This window comes from Pezoporus occidentalis, unplaced genomic scaffold (genome assembly GCF_034315485.1).
Source record: "Pezoporus occidentalis ecotype Australia unplaced genomic scaffold, CSIRO_AGI_Poc_V1 ctg3, whole genome shotgun sequence".
Taxonomy (NCBI): domain Eukaryota; kingdom Metazoa; phylum Chordata; class Aves; order Psittaciformes; family Psittacidae; genus Pezoporus; species Pezoporus occidentalis.
The window spans coordinates 21,337,308-21,357,916 of record NW_026914940.1 but is presented as its reverse complement, the minus strand read 5'-3'; the positions used below and the strand labels follow the sequence as shown (position 1 = coordinate 21,357,916).

At 39.4% G+C, this 20,609-nt stretch overlaps 1 protein-coding gene across 6 annotated transcripts in view; it reads right to left on the bottom strand.

Moving 5' to 3' along the window:
* The window catches only part of STK3 (serine/threonine kinase 3), a 124,906-nt gene that overhangs the window by 47,581 nt on the left and 56,716 nt on the right, over positions 1 to 20,609 (bottom strand). For 5 of the 6 annotated variants that reach the window (XM_062627336.1, XM_062627337.1, XM_062627335.1 and 2 more), the window contains exons 8-9: positions 19,622 to 19,747; positions 5,390 to 5,582 (exon numbers count right to left, since the gene is read on the bottom strand). In XM_062627336.1, the coding sequence (XP_062483320.1) occupies positions 5,390 to 5,582; positions 19,622 to 19,747 (319 nt within the window). The remainder of the gene's footprint in view (positions 1 to 5,389; positions 5,583 to 19,621; positions 19,748 to 20,609) is intronic. The other variant, XM_062627340.1, reaches the window with a different exon arrangement.

Here is a 20,609-nt window from a genome sequence, read left to right as displayed (position 1 = left end):
TTGTTGGCCTTTCACAACCAATCTTTTTCTTCTGCTGAGATGGCTGTACTTGTTTATAAGTACATCTCGAAGATGAAACAAGATTACCAGTGTCCCTGTTCAAAACTCTTCAGTACCAAAATGTTGGCCCGTTACAGGTAAGATGGGCTCTCTCCTCTCATGTAACAGAAAATACTAAAGATTTTCCAAGTGCCACACTCACGTTTTAGAGCTATTTATAAATATCTTCCTTATATATATAAAATAGTAGATCGCCTACATACATAAAACAAACTAACCCTTCCAAATTCCTTGCTATCAAATACATATTAAGGAAAGTGGATCAACAGGACTGAAACTATTCCAAAATGAGCAAAACACATTTATTTTTGCACTGTCAGGATTTGTTCTATTTGTTTCAATAAAAATGAATTTAAAACTGTTGATTTCAGTTCAGTATACAGTTAGTTAACCCATTTAAAAGAGTAAGAGCTCCTTACCTTCACTGTAAATATAAAAAACTCACACACAAAACCAGAAATATTTTGCCTGCAAAAGGATGGGATCAGAGGTGTTTCAAGTTTTGTTTTTTTCCCCCCATTGCCAGAGTAAACTGATGTAGGTTACACTTTTTTTTTTGCAAAATATAAAGTTATCAGAAGATCATTTTGGTCCAAAAGCACTTCTAACCTTGATGAACAACAGACTAACAGCTGTCAACAGCCTTCCATAAATTAAGAAATTTAAAAGTATAATACATAAAGATTCCTTTAAGGGCAATTAATTCACAACTATCCAGTAAGTTGCTTTTTACACAAGCTATGTATTTGCCACAAAAAACCTGCAGCACAATTAGTATCAATCCAATTTCCACTGAAAACCATTAGTGCAAAAACTGTTCCAGTCTAGGAAGATTTAGTTTTTCCAAGTTGCTCTCATTTTTCTTTACTCCTCAATAAAATAAGATCATGTTTAAAAACGTTTGCCATGGTTTCAACATTTTAAGACTATCAATCTACTTTTTTCTGAATCACAAGGAAACATTAGCAGAAACCAGGTCACCAGTTCCTTAGGCAGAGCAGCTGGGTGTCTACCAAATGATGTATCTAAGAAACATTTGACTACTGAGAGCTGTGTAACAAAGTGATTAGCAAATTTGTAGTTTCCACATCACCGTGACTTACACACTCAAGTCTTGATTCAAATTCAGGCCTCAGTCAGTCTTTTGTTTGTTTCTTTTCATAATACACTTACTTATCAAAGATAATTGCAACTGGCATTTAAACAGAAAATTCACATATTTTTTCAACCAACTGAAGCCCTCACAGACTTTTGAAGGACTATGAACTCAAGTTTAAAAAATTTTTAATGAGGAAAAGGGTTTGCTGCACAAAACATCACTTTGCTTCTTGAGAACGAGACTTGTAAAACTTGTTTAGTAACTTTTTTTCTATTTTTCCACTTTCTGGAGAAAAGCAAAAAATATTCAATGACACTACTATTATAAACCCATTAGTCCAATCCAGCTGAGTTATACTTTATTTCTGCTTTCAGCAAAACAAAGAAAATCCATGTTAAGCTAGCATTTTGCAACAGCTCTTGAAGCAGAATTGCCAACATGACAATGTTCTTTGGAAAAAAACTCCAACCCCTTGCAAAAGATGCCACTAGTAGTAGTATAAATGAACAACTTTACTATCAATCACAGAAGAGGCCTCAAGGACTCAAATAGGCTTGGAAACTCCCATCATCTCTCTCCTTATAAATAAGAGTAAAGCCCTAGTACACCTGCATGCGGCATCAAGCAAACCATCTTAATGTGGGCACAGTAAACATGCTTGAACAAAGCTACATCCATGAAATATCAATGCCCAGACTACAACACCACTGAAATCTGCCTGTAATTAAACTTCCTTGCTGAACTTCTATAGGACCTGGGTCACAGGTTGTTATAAATAAGTTTTGCTTCTCAGTTGAAAAATCAGCTGTGGTAGTTAGGCCTTTCTAAGGGTTAAGGAAGCATCACTCCAAAGCTAACCAAGCATCCACTTCCTACCACAGAGGACACCGACTTACGGTATGGCACAATCTCTTTCACTGAAAGCACTGAAATCACTAAATAAATAAACACAAACAACTCATGAATTCTCCCTTCAAAATGTAGTTTCCACAGCACGAAGTCCTTGGCTGTAACCAAGGACCCCATAATACAGTAATACAAGAAAGTTCAGTGAGGAAGTGCTGGAACCAAAGTTGTTACCAGCTGAACGATAAAAATATCACATGCCATCAGGCTACCTTCAGTTTGCTGGCTTTCCTTTGCTGGTGTAACAGGTCTGGAGACAGTTCACCTGTGTGAGAGGAGGGAGGGAAAGGAAGCCTGCTGCCCCAAAGATTATTTTTTCTGTATGGTAAGAAGGAAGAATGGGTTTAAGAAGTAGGCTGACTAAACCTAAAACATTTCATGCCTTTACAGGGAAATAGTAATAATACAAAAACCTGACCACTTTTCTACATTATATCTGTCAAATGCCACCTAATTAGTCACTATCTTCCTCTTTTAACATATTCATTACCAATCATGAACTACCTAGTAGCTTCACTGAAGACTGAAGCAAGTTAGAATAGTCCAAATGGCAAGAGGCAGCCTATTTGCCAGCCCAAAGCAGACAGCAAATACAAGTTTAAAAAATGCAAAACCAAACCCAACCAGAAGCGGGGACAGCTTTATGCTCCATCCTTGGCAGTGCTGAAGGCCAGCTTGGATAGGACCTTGAGCAACCTGGTCTAGTGTGAGGTGTCCCTGCCCATTGCAGGGGGGTTGGAACTGGATGATCTCAAGGTCCTTTCCAACCCAAACCATTCCATGATTCTACGAGTGTTAATGAAAAGGGAGAAAACTGGATGATCAGAAGTACTCTCTGGTGTATGAGAAAGCCCTAACACTAAAACTTGCCAGAAAGCCACAAAGGGAATGCAAAGAAGCTGGTCTGAACACCAGTCTCTGAACCGAGATATGAAAAAGCTGCTACATGAAAAGAAGTACAGTGAAGGCAGCTGAACAAAAGCAGTACTAACTTACATCAATCCCACTCTTTCTTCCACTCCACATTAAACCTCCTAAAATTAAGCTCTGCCTCCCACCTCTCTGTATTTTGCATTTTCTTCTCTCCTTCCAGGTACATACCACATGGTCTCTGCCCAGAGTGTGCATAGGCATACTAAGCAAGAAGGCATGAATGTTTTTTATTGCTATGCTGTATATTGTATGTTGGGGTAGGATGACAGGCCTGTTTTTGTTCCAAATCCTAATTTTATCTGGGCACAATTCCCTATTTGTGAAAAAAATATGGTTTTACTTATTTTCTGTCATGGCTCCCAGAGGCCTCTAAGCATGGGCACTTATAAATAAAAACTTATTATTGTTACTTATTTTGTCCTTGAGCAGTGAAACAAAAGGCAGAAGGAAACAAAACATGAAGCTAAACACAAGAGCAATCAAAAAAAAAGTTTGTCTTAAATATTCTGTGTCTCTAGGAAGGAGAGTTCCCTAGTTCACTAAGTTTATTTCTCCAAGCTTCTTTCTTGCAATGTTCTATTATTCAAAACTACCAAAGAGCACTTTTGAGCTACCTGTTCTGATTTAATATAAATCAAATCACACAAACATCTAGAAGATGCCCACCTTGCCTACAAAGGTATATTATATATTGGTATATATTGGAGTATTGTGTGCAGTTTTGGTGTCCTCAACATAAAAAGGACATGGAACTGTTGGAACAAGTCCAGAGAAGGGCCATGAGGATGATGAGGGGACTGGAGCACCTCCCGTACGAAGACAGGCTGAGAAAGTTGGGGCTGTTCAGCCTGGAGAAGAGAAGGCTGCCTGGAGACCTCATAGCAGCCTTCCAGTATCTGAAGGGGGGCTATAGGGATGCTGGAGAGGGACTCTTCATTAGGGACTGTGGTGATAGGACAAGGGGTAACAGGTTAAAACTTAAACAGGGGAAGTTTAGATTCGATATAAGGAAGAAGTTCTTTAGTGGAATGGGTTGCCCAGGGAAGCTGTGAATGCTCCATCCCTGGCCGTGTTCAAGGCCAGGCTGGACAGAGTATGAGGTGTCCCTGCCCATGGCAGGGGGGTTGGAAGTTGACGATCTTAAGGTCCAACCCTAACTATTCTATGATTCTATGATGCTATGATTAGGAAAAAGCAAGCAAACTCTGAAATCTTGTGTCTTTGTCAAGCACAATAAAGCACAAAATCTGCATCTGCCTTTCATGAGAGCAGGGATCTGCATGTCCCTTCCTGGTGACACTTATTTAGGCAGCTATTGCTGCTGTTTCAGCCAATAGCACATGCATCACGGAACCAGAGGATGATCAGCTACAGTGGGCATGATTTGTATGTATTATCAGCTGAGAGATGCAGAGGTCTCATTCTTTAATTATTTTTAGGTTTTAATCAATGGCTCTCTAACGCAAAATACAGGAAATTTCAGCAAGTAAGTGCTGGAACCAAACCTGTTGCCTGACAGCTGAATTATGAAACTATTGCTTGCCATCAGGCTACCTCCAATTTACTGGCTTTCTTTCATTAGTTATAGGTCTCAAGGAAACCTGCTGTCCCAGACCTTATATATTGTTGTTTGACAAGTAAGAAGAATGGGTTTAAGAATTATACAGAGTAACTGCCAAGGTGTAGGAAGGTAATTCACTTTCTAACTACAGACTGTTACTGGAATCAACTCAAAATTCAAAATAAGATTATGTTTTAAAACCAATGTCTCCAGCAGACAAACAGGACATGGGTAAGAGACTGCAGTGCAAACCTAATGACACTTCTTTGATTTGTTTGGCATACTAACAGGTATTTGTTCCCAGCACATATAAAAACTACATGGATAGTGTTGTATGATCTGGTATACTACATATATAGAACTTGCTTATTAAGCCTGAAGTGATTGTCAGGGTGCACAGAAACTGCACTAAACCCCACTTCCACCCTAAGAATTACTTTATCATCCTCTACACGAAATTGCTTATAATATCTTTTCCCTTTCCTTTTTTCCCCATCATTTATCTTTTCCGTAGCTTGAAATTGATGAGTTTGAGATCCCTTGTACTAACCACTAGCCTCCCAGTTTAATAGGAAAATATTCTGTTTCAGCCTGAAAACAAATTAGTGCACATACCAAGTGTTTTCATGAGAGGAATCATCCTACTTAAACTAACAACTAAACAAAAAAGTACATTTGCTCTTATTGCTGAGAATCAAAAAAAAAAACAAATCACAACTATAGCCGCATCCCTCATCCCCCCCCCCCCAGCAAAAGCCACTGATGATGCAGCATTCTTGTACAGTACGAGAAAACGCATTACTGAAAGGAAATTAAAATAAACAACATACTTTTCATGGTCCCATCTTCTTCTTCATCATCATCGCTATTTATTACCATGGTCCCCAAGTCAGATTCTAACATGGTGCTGTTATGTTCAATCATTGTCTGAGCTCCTTCACTCATTGTACTTGTGGCCCTCATGGTACCAGCACTCTCTGAACTGGTCTTCACCATGGTGTGAGAGTCCAGCTCGTCTTCATCCTATAGAGAAACATTTGCCAGAATGCAAGAGATGATTTAAAGAGAACTAAACCAAAGCTAAGAAGCAGCCACTTAATTAATTTTATATCTTCATGTGACCTGCTGCTAGATTTACAGATTTAAAACTTAAAAACAAACTACAAAATAAAAAAGCATTCCATATAAAGGAAGAAAAGCTTTTTCTTTGTCACAGATGTATGGCAGGGTGAATACAACAAACAGTGGCCCACACACCCACTTCATACCAGCATCTGGTTTTTAATATCTCAGTTATTTTCATGATCCACTATACCTCCCAGGGTTCCAAAATCAGTACCACAATTTATAGAAAGTGATTTGGTTATTCTGCAACAGACTACCACTAAAGCTTTGTGCTGATCACCCTTAACTCAGTATCATGCCCAGCATCTTACATTACACAGCATCCAGATGACAGACTCACGTTCAATTTAGTTATTGAACAATCCTAAAAAATAGTTTTGGAAGTCCACCTCAGAAACAGAAAACCGACTCTGCTTACTTCAAATACTTAGTTCTCTTTAAAAACCTGTCACCAGAGTGAGCAAAATAACTTGTTGATACTATGTTGAAAAACATTTGTAAAGAACATAACCAAATAACTGGGGGAGCCAGTACCATGAAGAGATACAGTAGCACTTTGCACCTGCGACAAATCTGAACTCTTTCCTTTCCTATTACTCCCTGACACAGCAGACAATTTGTGCCTAGGATACGTGTACTGCACAAGCCAGCTACATGGCCCGAGTGCTGTTTCCCTAATGGTTGGTCTAAGCAGATCCAGTGAGTTGTAGTTAGCTGTAATATTGATACACAAGCTCCTGAAAATTATTCAATTACATCTGAACTCAGAGACACAAAAATAGATCCAATTTTGATTATAATTTGCTGGCTAATAGCACAACATGCTGAAACCAGGATTCAGACCTAAATCTGTGAATAAAATTTCAAATGTCAAAAGAATCATTATTTTCCAGATTATAACTTGTAAAAATATTCAAGTTCTTCATTTGCATTCCTTCTAGGTTTTTTTTTATTTGTTCTAAAACACTATATTTAGTACCCTACCCTTAAAAAAATCATGATATCCCCAAAGATACAGACCGTTTACAGCTACAGCACTAGAAGGCTGTTTTAGTAAATAAATGAGAGTATTTTGGTACTGCTCCTCCTGGTGGCGACTCTAACTTTTTTCTAGTACCCCCCCTTCGGGCACCCCCCTCCCCCTGGATCTTGTGTTTTCTGCAAGTTGTATTTTTATCTCAGAAAGTAAAGTCCAAAAGCATCTCTTTGCATTGCATTTTAAAAGTACCAGAACAATTAAGCTGTTATGTCTAAGTGCTTCTTTCAGTACTGCAGTACAATGCAAAACTGGCTCACAATGCACTGCTTTTTCTTACTGAGCGCTACAAATGTGCATCTTTAACATACAGACAGGCAAACCTCTGAGTTTAAGGCACAGTTAGTTACATCTCAATTACAGCTTTGCTTGACTAATAGTAACATCCACTTGCAGAGCCATATGGTCCTAAACTTACTAAAACTAAAATCTGAAAATAAAGAAATGTTTTCTTGAAGCTCAGAAGTATTATTTTGGAAGTTGGTGAAAAAATGTGATGGCTAATATTATGAGCAAGTATGGAGTCCTATGTGACCTTTTTTTTTTTTTACATCTGCTTCATTACAAAAACCTGGTATTCTATTTCTTCAGTCAAATCAAGTACCTGAATTCATTCCAATGAATAGCATTTCATTTTCCAGCTTATTATAGTCTCTCAGCAAAGAGAAAAGTTATCTTCTAGTACTCAGAAGACTAAGATTCACAAAAGCCCACCTCAGTACTAAGAGAATAGCTGTCCCAAAAAAAAAGAAGTACACCACAGTTTTGGTTAATAGTATTTTCCCTAGATCAGGAACGATGTACTGAGAGAGAGCAATACAAAACTTTCTGGGCCTGCGCAAGCCCCAGAGTAACGAATCTTACGGATTAAGACAGACTGCTTCCAGAACCATCATTGCAGTATTTATCACAAATACAAGACGTAGTTAATAGCAGTAGACTATTCTGGATCTGAAAAACAGCAGCCCAGGTCTACTGGGGGCTGGTGGAGCTGGTCTGACAAAAGAAGGGGAAGAGTGGTTTTGGTAGGAGGCTTGCCAGACTGGTCAAGGAAGCTTTAAACTAGATGTGTTGGGGGAGGGGGGCATCATTCCACCCCAACACACCCAGTCAGTTGCCAGCACCTTCAGTAAATGCTCAGAGCAATGCAGAGATATTCCAGCTGCTCCAGCCAATGAGGCGGCTTCAGTTGGAGCTCGGCTCAGATGCCTCTGTACAAATGCCCGTAGCATGGGGAACAAAAAAGGAATTAGAGATGTGTGCACATCTACGGGGGTACGATATAATAGGCATCACAGAAACATGGTGGGATGGCTCCTGTAACTGGAGTGTTGGAATGGAAGGTTACAGGCTCTTTAGAAAAGACAGGCCCGGCATGCAGGGAAGGGGGGTTGCCCTTTATGTTAGGGATAGGCTGGAGAGTATGAAACTCTGTCTGGGGACAGGTGAGCAGTCCACAGAGAGTTTGTGGGTCATGGTTAACAGAAAAACAGCAATGGGAGACATTACTGTGGGGATCTGTTACAGACCGCCTGATCAAGGAGAACCTGCGGATGAAGCACTCTACAGACAGATAGGAAAAGCCTCATGCTCGCAGGCCCTTGTTCTCATGGGTGACTTTAACCACCCTGATATCTGTTGGAGGGACAGTATGGCCCTGCACAAGCAACCCAGGAGGTTCCTCGATTGTGTGGAAGACAATTTCCTTCTGCAAGTAACAGAGGAGCCGACAAGGAGAGGTGCCATGCTTGACCTCGTGCTCACCAACAAGGAAGGGCTCGTTGGAAATGTGACTCTCCAGGGCAGCCTTGGATGCAGCAATCACGAGATGCTCGAATTTGAGATCCTCAGGACAGTGAGAAGAGCGTGCAGCAAGCTCACTGCCCTGGACTTCAAAAGAGCAGACTTTGGCCTCTTCAGGAACCTGCTTAGTAAGGTTCCATGGGATATAGCCCTAGAGGGCAGGGGGCCCAAGACTGTTGCTTGATATTCAAGGATCACCTACTACAAGCTCAGGAGTGTTGCATCCCAACTAGAAGGAAGGGCAGCAGGAGGGCCAGGAGACCTGCTTCGATGGATAAGGAGCTGCTGAGGAAACTTTGAAGGAAAAAAGAGGCTTATAGAAGGTGGAAGCAAGGACAGGCAGCCTCGGAAGAGTACAGGGATGTTACTCCGGAAGCTAGGGACCAGGTTAGGAAAGCTAAGGCCCCAGTTAGAATTAAACTTGGCTAAGCATGTTAAAGATAACAGGAAGGGATTCTATAGTTCCATTGCAAATAAAAGACAGACTAGGGACAACGTGGGCCCTCTCCTGAAGCTATCAGGAGAACTGCCTACCCTGGATTTGGAGAAGGCTGAGGTTCTGAATGACTTCTTTGCCTCAGTCTTCACTGGCAAATGCTCTGACCACACCAACCAAGTCTTGGAAGGCAGATGCAGGGACTGTGGGAATGAAGACCTCGGGCCCACGGTAGGAAAGGAACTGGTTCGAGGCCGTCTTGAGAACCTGAATGTGCACAAGTCCACAGGACCTGATGAAATCCATCTGCGGGGTCCTGAAGGAGCTGGCAAATGAACTTGCTAAGCCACTGGCCATCATATTTGAAAAATCACGGCAGTCAGGTGAAGTTCCCTGACAACTGGAAAAGGGGAAATATAACCCCCATTTTCAAGAAGGGGAAAATGGATGACGCAGGGAACTACAGACCAGTCAGTCTCACCTCTGTGCCTGGCAACATCTTGGAGCAGATTCTCCTGGATGGCATGCTAAGGCACATGAAAAACAACAAGGTGCTTGGTGAAAGCCAGCATGGCTTCACTAAGGGGAAATCCTGCCTGACCAATTTGATGGCCTTCTATGATGGGGCTACGGAACTGATGGACAGGGGTAGAGCAGCTGATGTCATCTACCTGGACTTGTGCAAAGCATTCGACACTGTCCCACACAACATCCTTGTCTCTAAATTGGAGAGACATCAATTTGATGGATGGACCACTCGGTGGATAAAGAACTGGCTGGATGGCCGCACACAAAGAGTTGTGGTCAATGGCTCAATGTCCAACTGGTAACGAGTGGCGTTCCTCGGGGATCGGTGTTGGGACCGGTCTTGTTTAACATCTTTGTCACTGACATGAACAGTGGGATTGAGTGCACCCTCAGCAAGTTTGCCGATGACACCAAGCTGTGTGGTTCGGTTGATACGCCGGAGGGAAGGAATGCCATCCAGAGGAGCCTCGACACGCTTGTGAGGTGGGCTGATGCCAACCTCATGAGGTTTAACCATGCCAAGTGCAAAGTCCTACACCTGGGTTGGAGCAATCCCAGGCACAGCTACAGGTTGGGCAAAGAAGAGATTCAGAGCAGCCCTGCGGAGAAGGACTTGGGGGTGTTGGTCGATGAGAAAATGAACATGAGCTGGCTTCAGTGCGCGCTCGCAGCCCAGAAAGCCAACCGTATCCTGGGCTGCATTAAAAGGAGCGTGACCAGCAGGTCGAAGGAGGTGATCCTGCCCCTCTACTCTGCTCTTGTGAGACCTCACCTGGAGTATTGTGTGCAGTTCTGGTGTCCTCAACATAAAAAGGACATGGAACTGTTGGAACAAGTCCAAAGGAGGCCACGAGGATGATCAGGGGACTGGAGCACCTCCCATATGAAGACAGGCTGAGAAAGTTGGGGCTGTTCAGCTTGGAGAAGAGAAGGCTGTGTGGAGACCTCACAGCAGCCTTCCAGTATTTGAAGGGGGCCTATAGGGATGCTGGGGAGGAACTATTCATTAAGGACTGTAGTGACAGGACAAGAGGTAATGGGTTAAAACTTAAACAGGGGAAGTTTAGATTCGATATAAGGGAGAAGTTCTTCACTGAAGTGGTGAGGCACTGGAATGGATTGCCCAGGGAAGCTGTGAATGCTCCATTCCTGATGGTGTTGAAGTCCAAGCTGGACACAGCCTTGGGTGGCATGGTTTAGTGGGAGGCATCCCTGCCCATGGCAGGGGGGTTGGAACTAGATGATCTTAAGCTCTGTAGAGACCGATTTATCACCAACATAAAAACTTAATGTCTTTACTAGAATGCTTTCCTTCCTACTGTTGCCTTCTGAACTGTAGACCTCAAACACTTGGACATTGTTGATGTCTTTTGCATTAAGACAAAATTAGGTATGACATCTAATTACTTAGTTTGAAGTTCAGATGGTGAATCGGGTTGCCAAGCATAGACGAAACAATCCATGCCAGTTCAGTATGTGGTATATACTTTCCCTTTGTCACTACTGGGTGGGAGGGTACAACACAGGTTTGGTTCATGTCAACTGAAGAAGCATTTAGCAACTGCTCATGGTTCTTGCATGGGTATACAAGTCAGAATGTAACACTGCGCTCCCTGGCCCGCTCCCTCCTTCCTTCTTTCCTTCCCTCCGCTCCCCCCCATTATTTAATGTCTAGTGTAAGGGGACCTCAAATCCAGGACTGTGAATGCTCCATCCCTGATGGTGTTCAAGGCCAGGTTGGACAGAGCCTTTGGTAGCATGGTTTAGTGTGAGGTGTCCCTGCCCATGGCAGGGGGGTTGGAACTAGATGATCTTAAGGTCCTTTCCAACCCTAACTATTCTATGATTCTATAAAATAACTTTACAACTTGGATCTAGTTGATTCAAATTTTGCAAAACGGTTTAGTGTGAGGTGTCCCTGCCCATGTCGGGGGGCTGGAACTAGATGATCTTAAGGTCCTTTGCAACCCTAACTATTCTATGATTCTATGACTAACATGAGAGATGAAAGCTACTCCTTTGTACAAATTCTGATTATGCTTTAAAGATTGTAAATATTGATGTAGAACTTTTACTGTGTCCTTAAAAAAATGGTAAACTCACTGATTAAATAAAAACAAACACAAATCTCAATCTTAACCAGGAAAAAAATATCAGGAATTAAAACTGAAATGTCATGTTCTCATGCTGTTCATGAAAACATATGCTACAGAAATTACAATAAACTACAGAAACTCTGAACAACATTACAACATAAAGCAGATACAAGTAAAACATTGCTGATACGCTGCAACCCTATGGCACTAACTCTCTGGATCTCCTTATTTACCAGAATAAACTATAAGATTAACAAAACCAACCCTTAAAGCATGAAAATGCAACCAGAGAGACCACATTATCAAGACAGCAAATTCAAAAAGACTTCAGTGGAAGCAACATACAACATTTACCATATGCTTGTACCATAGAAGATAGCATCATCATGCAAGAATTTTCTCTGAAAAGATGGCCTCGCACATTATACCTGAGCCTACATGATCATAGCAGTGAGTGAGCCAAGGTGATTATGGTTAATGGAGTTTTCTGCTCCAATTTTAACATTCATAGGACAAAAAGGGATGAAGACTGATTAAAAAAAAAAATAAATAAACAAGACAAACACATAATAGTAGCTTGCCTTTAAAAATCTCTTCACTATGGTTTGTGAACACAAAAAGAACACTAGAGGGCACCAAAGACGGCTAACTAGCCTGCAATGCATTACAGGAAGATTTACATGCTGGCAAAACTTAGTATCCTGTAAAATAATTCCATTTACTATTAACACCTCATCATCACCTTTGAAAAATGTGGCTGTAGTCACAGCTATCTTTTTGTAAAAGCACTGTAACAGCTACATAAATACATAATACAGCTTGGTCAAGAAAAAGGACTTTGTAAAAGTTCCTAACATGTACAAAGCTCAGGTACGACCAGAGTATATGCTTAATACTGAGCACACGTCAGCAGAACAGGTCAAGACTTATCTTTCAGCACAGTCAAAACCCATCAAATTCAGTAGACATATGTCAGAAAACAAGCATTTAAGCTTGTTTTCTACCTCCTCCTAATTGGTACCTAGTAACAACAACTTTCTGTGCACAATTACTTCCCTATGTTTATTCTTCCTATGATCAGTTTCTGGCTCTAAGTTGCTGTGGATTTTAGCAATATTGTCTTAAAAAGTAGCTTATGCCCCCTGGGTAGCTATATTTTACTTGACAAAGTCTTCATCACATATTTCTAACTTCAAGACACTTAAAGGACTGCAATCAAAGTCAATTAGCACACACGTCAAGTGTTCTTTAGCTTAAAGGAAAAACGCTATGAAAACAGAAAGTTTTAACACTGCTTGTCATGCAAAGTTACATTTATAGCAGCAGATGCATAGATACATCATATATATTCATGTACCTTTCAGGTGTTTGTAAGTAAATATAAAACCTCCAGAAAGATACAGCCTGGTGTACCAGATTTAAGATACAAAATAACTCAAATGATTCACCAGTTCCTTTAAAATAACTATATATTGTAAAAATATACAGGAATTTATTACAGCAATAATTAAGGATTGCTGTAAATAAAGGAATAATTATAACAATCATTACTTAAACTCTTAAAAGACAGATATCAACTTCTTATAATTAATATATGATTAAACAAACTTTTGTATGAATGGTTAATCCTACATAGGGGAATAATTTATTATTGACAGCCAATTTGTTGACAGTTGTCAACCACTAAGTGTCTATGAAAAATAAAGTACTTTTTTGCATATTCTAAAATAATTAAGCATACCTCACATAATAGAGACATAAAAATGTAAAAGAAAACATACAAGAAGAGCTGCTTGTTAGCTCATTCCTTTAAAGATCCACGGAAATAAATATTTAGACATGTCTCTTGTGAGCTGCCAGGCAACGAGTTACTTTACATTCCTCATAATACAGCTGCCCAACCCCAGCATCCAGTTCACATCAGACTTCAAAAAAAGTACAAGAGAGGAGACTGGTCATGTTTAGTAACGCCTAAACTAACATTTAAACTTTGATATTGGGATTAACCTTCTGTAGAATACACCACTTGCAATTTTTGCTTAATTAAAAAAATCTGTACAATTACTTCAGTACTTATCAAAGCATGTCAGTCTGTCAGAAGGCATTCTCATCACACGAGCAGCTCTCCTAACAGGCATAAAACTCAATTGAGAGCGCACTACTTAGAATCATAGAATAGTTAGGGTTGGAAAGGACCTTAAGATCATCCAGTTCCAACCCACCTGCCATGGGCAGGGACACCTCACACTAAACCATCTCACCCAAGGCTTCGTCCAACCTGGCCTTGAACACCACCAGGGATGGAGCATTCACAACCTCCCGGGGCAGCTCATTCCAGTGCCTCACCACCCTAACAGGAAAAAATTTCCTCCTTATATCCAATCTAAACTTCCCCTCTTTCAGTTTGTAACAATATTGTATCTCTCTGGAAGAACACAGACATGAAGACTGTTCAACCTGGCCATTAGTTTACAGCTGCATAATACAAAGTTTCAGATCATGAAAAATATTTACATTATAATTGACAGCTTCCCACAGTATAAAATGTTCACACAGTGGTAAAAATTAAAATTAAGAATCAGTTTTAGGGATGCGACTCTTCTTCATTTGAACAAAAACGGCCTGTATCAATCTAGAAAATGAAGTACATAACCGAAATCTTTACGTGTGATGAATTCTCCAAACCCAGCCCCTCCTCCCCATTCTATTTTCAGTTATGTAAATCACTTGTAATCCCAGTGCTCATTACAATGAATACATATATGGCTTTAAGAGGGAATCAAAGCTATAAAAACTTTATTAAAATATAACTGCTAGGGTTAAATCTGGTTTCCTAACAAAAGTATCATAGTTAGAACAATTTATACCCTTCTTGGTGGGTCCTAAAACATGTACAAGTGAGTAATGTGCACAACTACTTGTGCTTCACACAGGATATTCTTGGGGGCTTAGATCAATAAATTCAAGCCCCCGACAGGTTAACTGAAACCATTCTTTTTCAACAGTATATAGACTCAATTCACTGCCCATGAGAGACCTTTAACATTGCTAGACTCCACTTAACATGACATTAGCATTTGCTCTTGCTTTTAGGTGTGACTGAATACGCATTTCTCCCAGTTTGAGTCTCAGTCTGCCTTTGCACTTCTACAGTAAGGACTTCACAGGGATACCACTGGGAAAAATCAGCTTTAAAAAGTGTTATTTTCCAAAAATTTATGTGCTAGGGGGCTATTACTTTCTAACAGCACAGTGACTCCAATTCCATATACAATCTGAGAACATTTATAGATGTTAAAATATGAATATAGGCACAGCTGTCAGTACTATTACACAAGGTAACATAGGGGCTTTCATTATTTCTTTCTAGAATTGCTGCCATCATTGCATGTTGGCTTATAAAAACTTGTATGTGAACTTTGCGTAGTCATGCAAACTCCACACAAGCAGCCCTGTATTTCTGCAGGGTTCTGTGAAAACAGGGACATAAGGAGGAATGTGCAATAGTTATTTATCTTTATACTTGAATGCTGGGCTGCTGACTTTATCCCCAACTGTATACCAAACTGGCACTCATATTACCTGTTTTCTCTTTCCAGAAGCGAAAGAATAAACACTCAGAAGTGTAAAAGAACTGGTTTACTGTTTTTCTGGCAGCTACCCAAACAAGTTCCAAATGAAATGAAAACCATAATCTTTGAGCTTATTTTGAAAATAAGCATTATTTCAATTTGAAGTGGGGGCTTTGGCAGGATTTGCTGTTTGCTTGGGTTACTTTTAAATTACAAACACAAATATTCCAATGCTTTCATTTTGTTCTTCTGGTTTTTATCCTGTTTTTTTTTAGCAGCTTTTGGGTCCATTGATCAACCTCTGCCTACGTTATGTTTTGAAAACTAACGTCTGTGCTGTCCAGAATTTCACTTAATTCAGGCCTCAATCACAACTGCATGCTGCTCAGGAGTCTTCTAGCATGCAGTACTTTAATTAGATGCTTTCAGGACACAGTACAAGAAGGTCAGTTGATAGAATTATTAATTCTAAGTTTGCTGTTTCCTAGTCTGGCTGGTTTCATGCTTTTAACCAATCAGAACCTTTAGCAATTGCAACTGGACAAGATGCTGGTGTAATCTCTCAAATGAATCTGGAATTTCTTACAATGACATAATACATTAAGACTCAGTTGCAAGACATGGGAAGTCTACATGACAACCAGTTATTAAAAACAATTAAGAACAAGATTAGTTCTGCACTGTGACAGCACGAAAGCTATTCATAGGTCACTAGCAAACACAGTTTATACAAACTGTCAAAAAGGAAATCCCTCCTCCTCACCTTACAATCAATATTCTTCATTTCATTCACCTGTACCCTCTATTTTTCTATTAAAAGCTAAGTAATTCCAACCTGTTTTAACTCAAGGCTTACTGAGCAATACAAAATTATTAAAGGCATGTATTCACTGATAGCAAAATTCAGACTTACTACCAAATATTAATAGTTTTAACAAAAGTAAAAGTTTCATCCTAATTACAAACCCTACCACAAATTATATTTTGGAATTATAAAACCATATGAAAACAGAGAATTTAAACATCTCAACAGCATACAAGAACATAAGCAAAAATCTTCTTAAAAATAGGAACAGAAATTCCTTTTTACTTAACCTTTTTATAATGGCAAACTTTTTCTACTTTGAAGTTTAACTATTCAATATAAACCTTACAGCAAAAAAGGACATTCCATTGTCCATTACTGCAAGTTATTTTTGCAGCAGTAAATACATGGTGGCTTATAGTCTTCAATAATGCTCAGAGAGCTAAAGGAAAATAAAGGCACAAAACCTCTCCAGAATCACCTCCAGCAATAAATTTATCTATCCACGATCAATATAAAACATAAGAAGTTATCACACTGACAAGTGCCACTTCCCACTTTGCCAGCATTACCGGCTAGTACTTTTCTTTCATTTGCTTCACTTACAAGTGGCATATCTTCTTATTTTTGCATGTGGTCTCTACATGCATCTCAAAGAGATCTATTCCTTCTCCCTGCTGAAGTTCACAATAACGACACAAACTTTTTTTAAAATATCCATTTTCTCTATCATGAGCAATGCTGGCCTTTGCTGGAAAACCACAGGTAAACTTTCAAATCAGTAAACTTTCCAATGAGTCTTGCCAACTCATCCTCTGAACTACCGTCACTCCAAAAGCACACTTAGGTCTGCAGCAAATATAAAACATCCTGATTTACCTCAGACCACACTGAATTTGATTACAGGCTATTTGTGTGGCCTAGTCTACTACTGGACCTCTCTCAGCATAGCAGACTTAAGATTGTAAGGATTAACCTTTCTGTGTTTTCAAAGAAAAACAGTTACAATAACCTATTAAGCATAGTTAGAGTATGAAGTTCAAGCACTTCCACTCTTTAGCAATATGCAGTAACCACTCACTGGAACTTTTAAACTTGTCACCTTATGCTCCAAAACATTAAGGAATAGTCAGCATTAATCTCTTTTGCGCTTTGTATTCAGCCTACCTTCAGTGTCACTTTAAGTCCATCCTTCACAAAATTTGCTTTGCATTAAAACAGACCCAGACAGGCAGCCAGCTTATCTTGCTGAGGAAGCAAACTACTTAGCTCAAAAATGCAACTGCAAGGGCTTATGTAATTACATCCAACTGCAATATATTATGCACTCAATATCCAGGATCCACCTCTCTTAAGGTCCCCTGCAAACATAATTTGGCATTATTTATTCATTTCAGTTAATCAATTAAAGCCTTTAAGCCAGTATCAGGATAGAAAACTAAAAAGGAGTACAAGACATCAAGTTACTAAGGATAAAACTATTTCTAGAAGAACTTCACTAATTAACTCCAAGGATACTATACAACATAATGTGCATGCTCAATGTCAGGGGTTTTCTTAAATAATTCTGAAGTCTTTTACAAGTACAGCAGTAAAAAGGGCTTGTCCTAACAAAATACCACTTTTTTCCAAAATATCCATATTGCTGAAGTTTTTAGCAAGATTTTTTCATCCTTCTTGCCTGTCATCTTAAAGACTCATCTACTAATCTCTCCACTTGAGGTAATACAACTACAAGGGTTCATTTGCCAAGTTCTCCCCATCTATCTTTCATCACACTGAAGTCATGCTCATCTTTATTTTTCTACTACCTTTCTTTTCTGAGCCAACTATTCACTGCCTTTTTAACTCATAAACTTTCTCCTGACTGTACATGGCAAAAACTCCCATCTACTGCAACAGTAACACAAATAACAGGTACCTGCCCCAATCATAAGTTATAGAATAGTTAGGGTTGGAAAGGACCTTAAGATCATCTAGTTCAAACCCCCTGCCATGGGCAGGGACACCTCATACTAAACCATGCTACCGAAGGCTCTGTCCAACCTGGCCTTGAACACCATCAGGGATGGAGCATTCACAGTCCTGGATTTGAGGTCCCCTTACACTAAACACTGAATAATGGGGGGGAGCGGAGGGAAGGAAAGAAGGAAGGAGGGAGCGGGCCAGGGAGCGCAGTGTTACATTCTGACTTGTATACCCATGCAAGAACCATGAGCAGTTGCTAAATGCTTCTTCAGTTGACATGAACCAAACCTGTGTTGTATCCTCCCACCCAGTAGTGACAGAGGGAAAGTATATGCCACATACTGAACTGGCATGGATTGTTTCGTCTATGCTTGGCAACCCGATTCACCATCTGAACTTCAAACTAAGTAATTAGATGTCATACCTAATTTTGTCTTAATGCAAAAGACATCAACAATGTCCAAGTGTTTGAGGTCTACAGTTCAGAAGGCAACAGTAGGAAGGAAAGCATTCTAGTAAAGACATTAAGTTTTTATGTTGGTGATAAATCAGTCTCTTCAGAGTTCAACTATCCAATAAATTAAGTCACAAACAACTCTGCATGTCAAGTTACACACGTCCACATAGGCAGTATTTCCTTACTAGCAAAAAAGAAAATCCAAAAAAACTCCACCAAAAACCCCCAACATTCCTTCATTCCCTGCCTGTTTTATTACTAAGCAAATATAACCCAGAGGAAACAAATCTTTATAAACACGCGCTATCAATCCTCTTAGATCAGACTCAGAAAAACATCCAGCAAACAAAAGACCATGCTGTCTTTTGGAATACAAAACACTCCAAAGATACCTGCTTGAAAAAGCTTTCCTATATATAGATCACCACCTAACACTCTCTAACATATAACAAAGATTCTACAATGTGGGACACTGCAGACTGCATTACTGCACTGCTCTTTTCTGTTTGCTCAAAGCTGTATTTCTACTAACATTCCAGTCTCCATCTTCTCTGTGTGTTATTCTTGAATGACTCATTGTATGAGTGGCAATACACTTCTCTGAAGCACATACTGCTGTATTGCACAGCAATATGCCCACAGACTGCCCGAAAATAAATCATGTAGGGAGAGTAATAATGCCAGGCACACTGACTTATTCCTAACATTGCCAAACAATTCTAAACGCAACTTATTTATCACATGACCTGCTTCTCTCCTTTGACAGTGTCATCTAAAGCATGAAATCCTGTCACCATTTTCACTTTACAGGCACTACTTGACTCAAACCATATTGTTATTACTACTTACTGCATGTCATACCTATTCTGTGTATTAGACTTAAAAAATAAAAATAAAAATAGAAAAAAGTGCCCTGAACCAAAAATTAAACTATTTGTCTAGAAGCCCATATGTGAAAGTGAAACCTTAACAGTCTGGGTTTGGTTTTTTGTTTGTTTTTGTTTGTTGGTTGTTGGGATTTTTTTCCACTAGGACATCTCATGGAACAGTGCTGAAAGTTAGCTCATAGGGCGTTAGTCACAGAAGCATTGCTCATCATAAATAAGAGTGCAATACTCAGCTCTCAACAGGCTACAAATCAGGCGGAAACCCAGGAAAGCGTCTGAACAGCAGTACAAGTAGGGGGAAAAACAGCAACTTATCTATGAAGTAGTTATACAAAAAAAAGATGCATACCGAATTTTCTTCTTCCTCTTCTAGTTCTCTCTGCTGTTCCTCATGTCGCTTTGCCTTTATCTCCATAGCTTCAGTGATCAGGTCCCTTAAAATTGAAACTGGCTTGGCATTCTTAATAAATGTATGCTAGGGGAAAAAAAGCACAACATTAAATTACACAACATCATTACAACAGTTAAGTTTCAGGTGTAATTACAAGTATTATTCAACATCACAGATTTCAGTGATAAATAGTATTTTACGTCACACAATAATTAAAATCTACACTAACACACATAGAGGATCTTTTAGCTGCTTCTATTTTTAATAAGAGCAAGCCTTGGGAAACATAATACATAAACGTAAAATATAACAACTGTTTTATAGTTAAGGATATAATTTTCCAAAGGAAACGTGCAGTAAGTAGTAAATAAATAGAGTGGCGATTGTCTGACATAGAAAAACAAACTTTTTCAGATATTCAGTTACAGAGTTTAATTAATCTTAACAAACTGACAGCATAAATTAGTAGCTGTAAGCAGAACAACTATGCTGCCTAGTCCAACAAACCTGTCATAAAACATTTCTTGATCTATGATGCTGAAATGTGGAACACACAAAAAAAAATACCTTACTTTCAGCAGGAAGACTAATTTTTAATTCAAAGCCATTTAAAACATCACTTCTTCCTCCAAGATATGTGCACAATACCATTTACCTTCATTTTGCTACCATTAGAAAAAGCCTGATTTTTGCATTCCTATATGCAAACACAATTTAGGCAAAATGTAACTCTAAGCACCTCAGAAATGTACTATTAAATACTAAAAAATAAATTAAAAAAAAAAAGTTCCATGAAGAACAGAACTGATGAACCCTGATGTCCTGCACCTGTTATCTATCTTCTCCCTTGATATATTCATTGTTACTCTCCTTTTTTTCTCCATGATCTTTCCCTGCCAAACAGTACTTTCATTCCCACTCACACAAACCCATAGCGTTCCGAGCT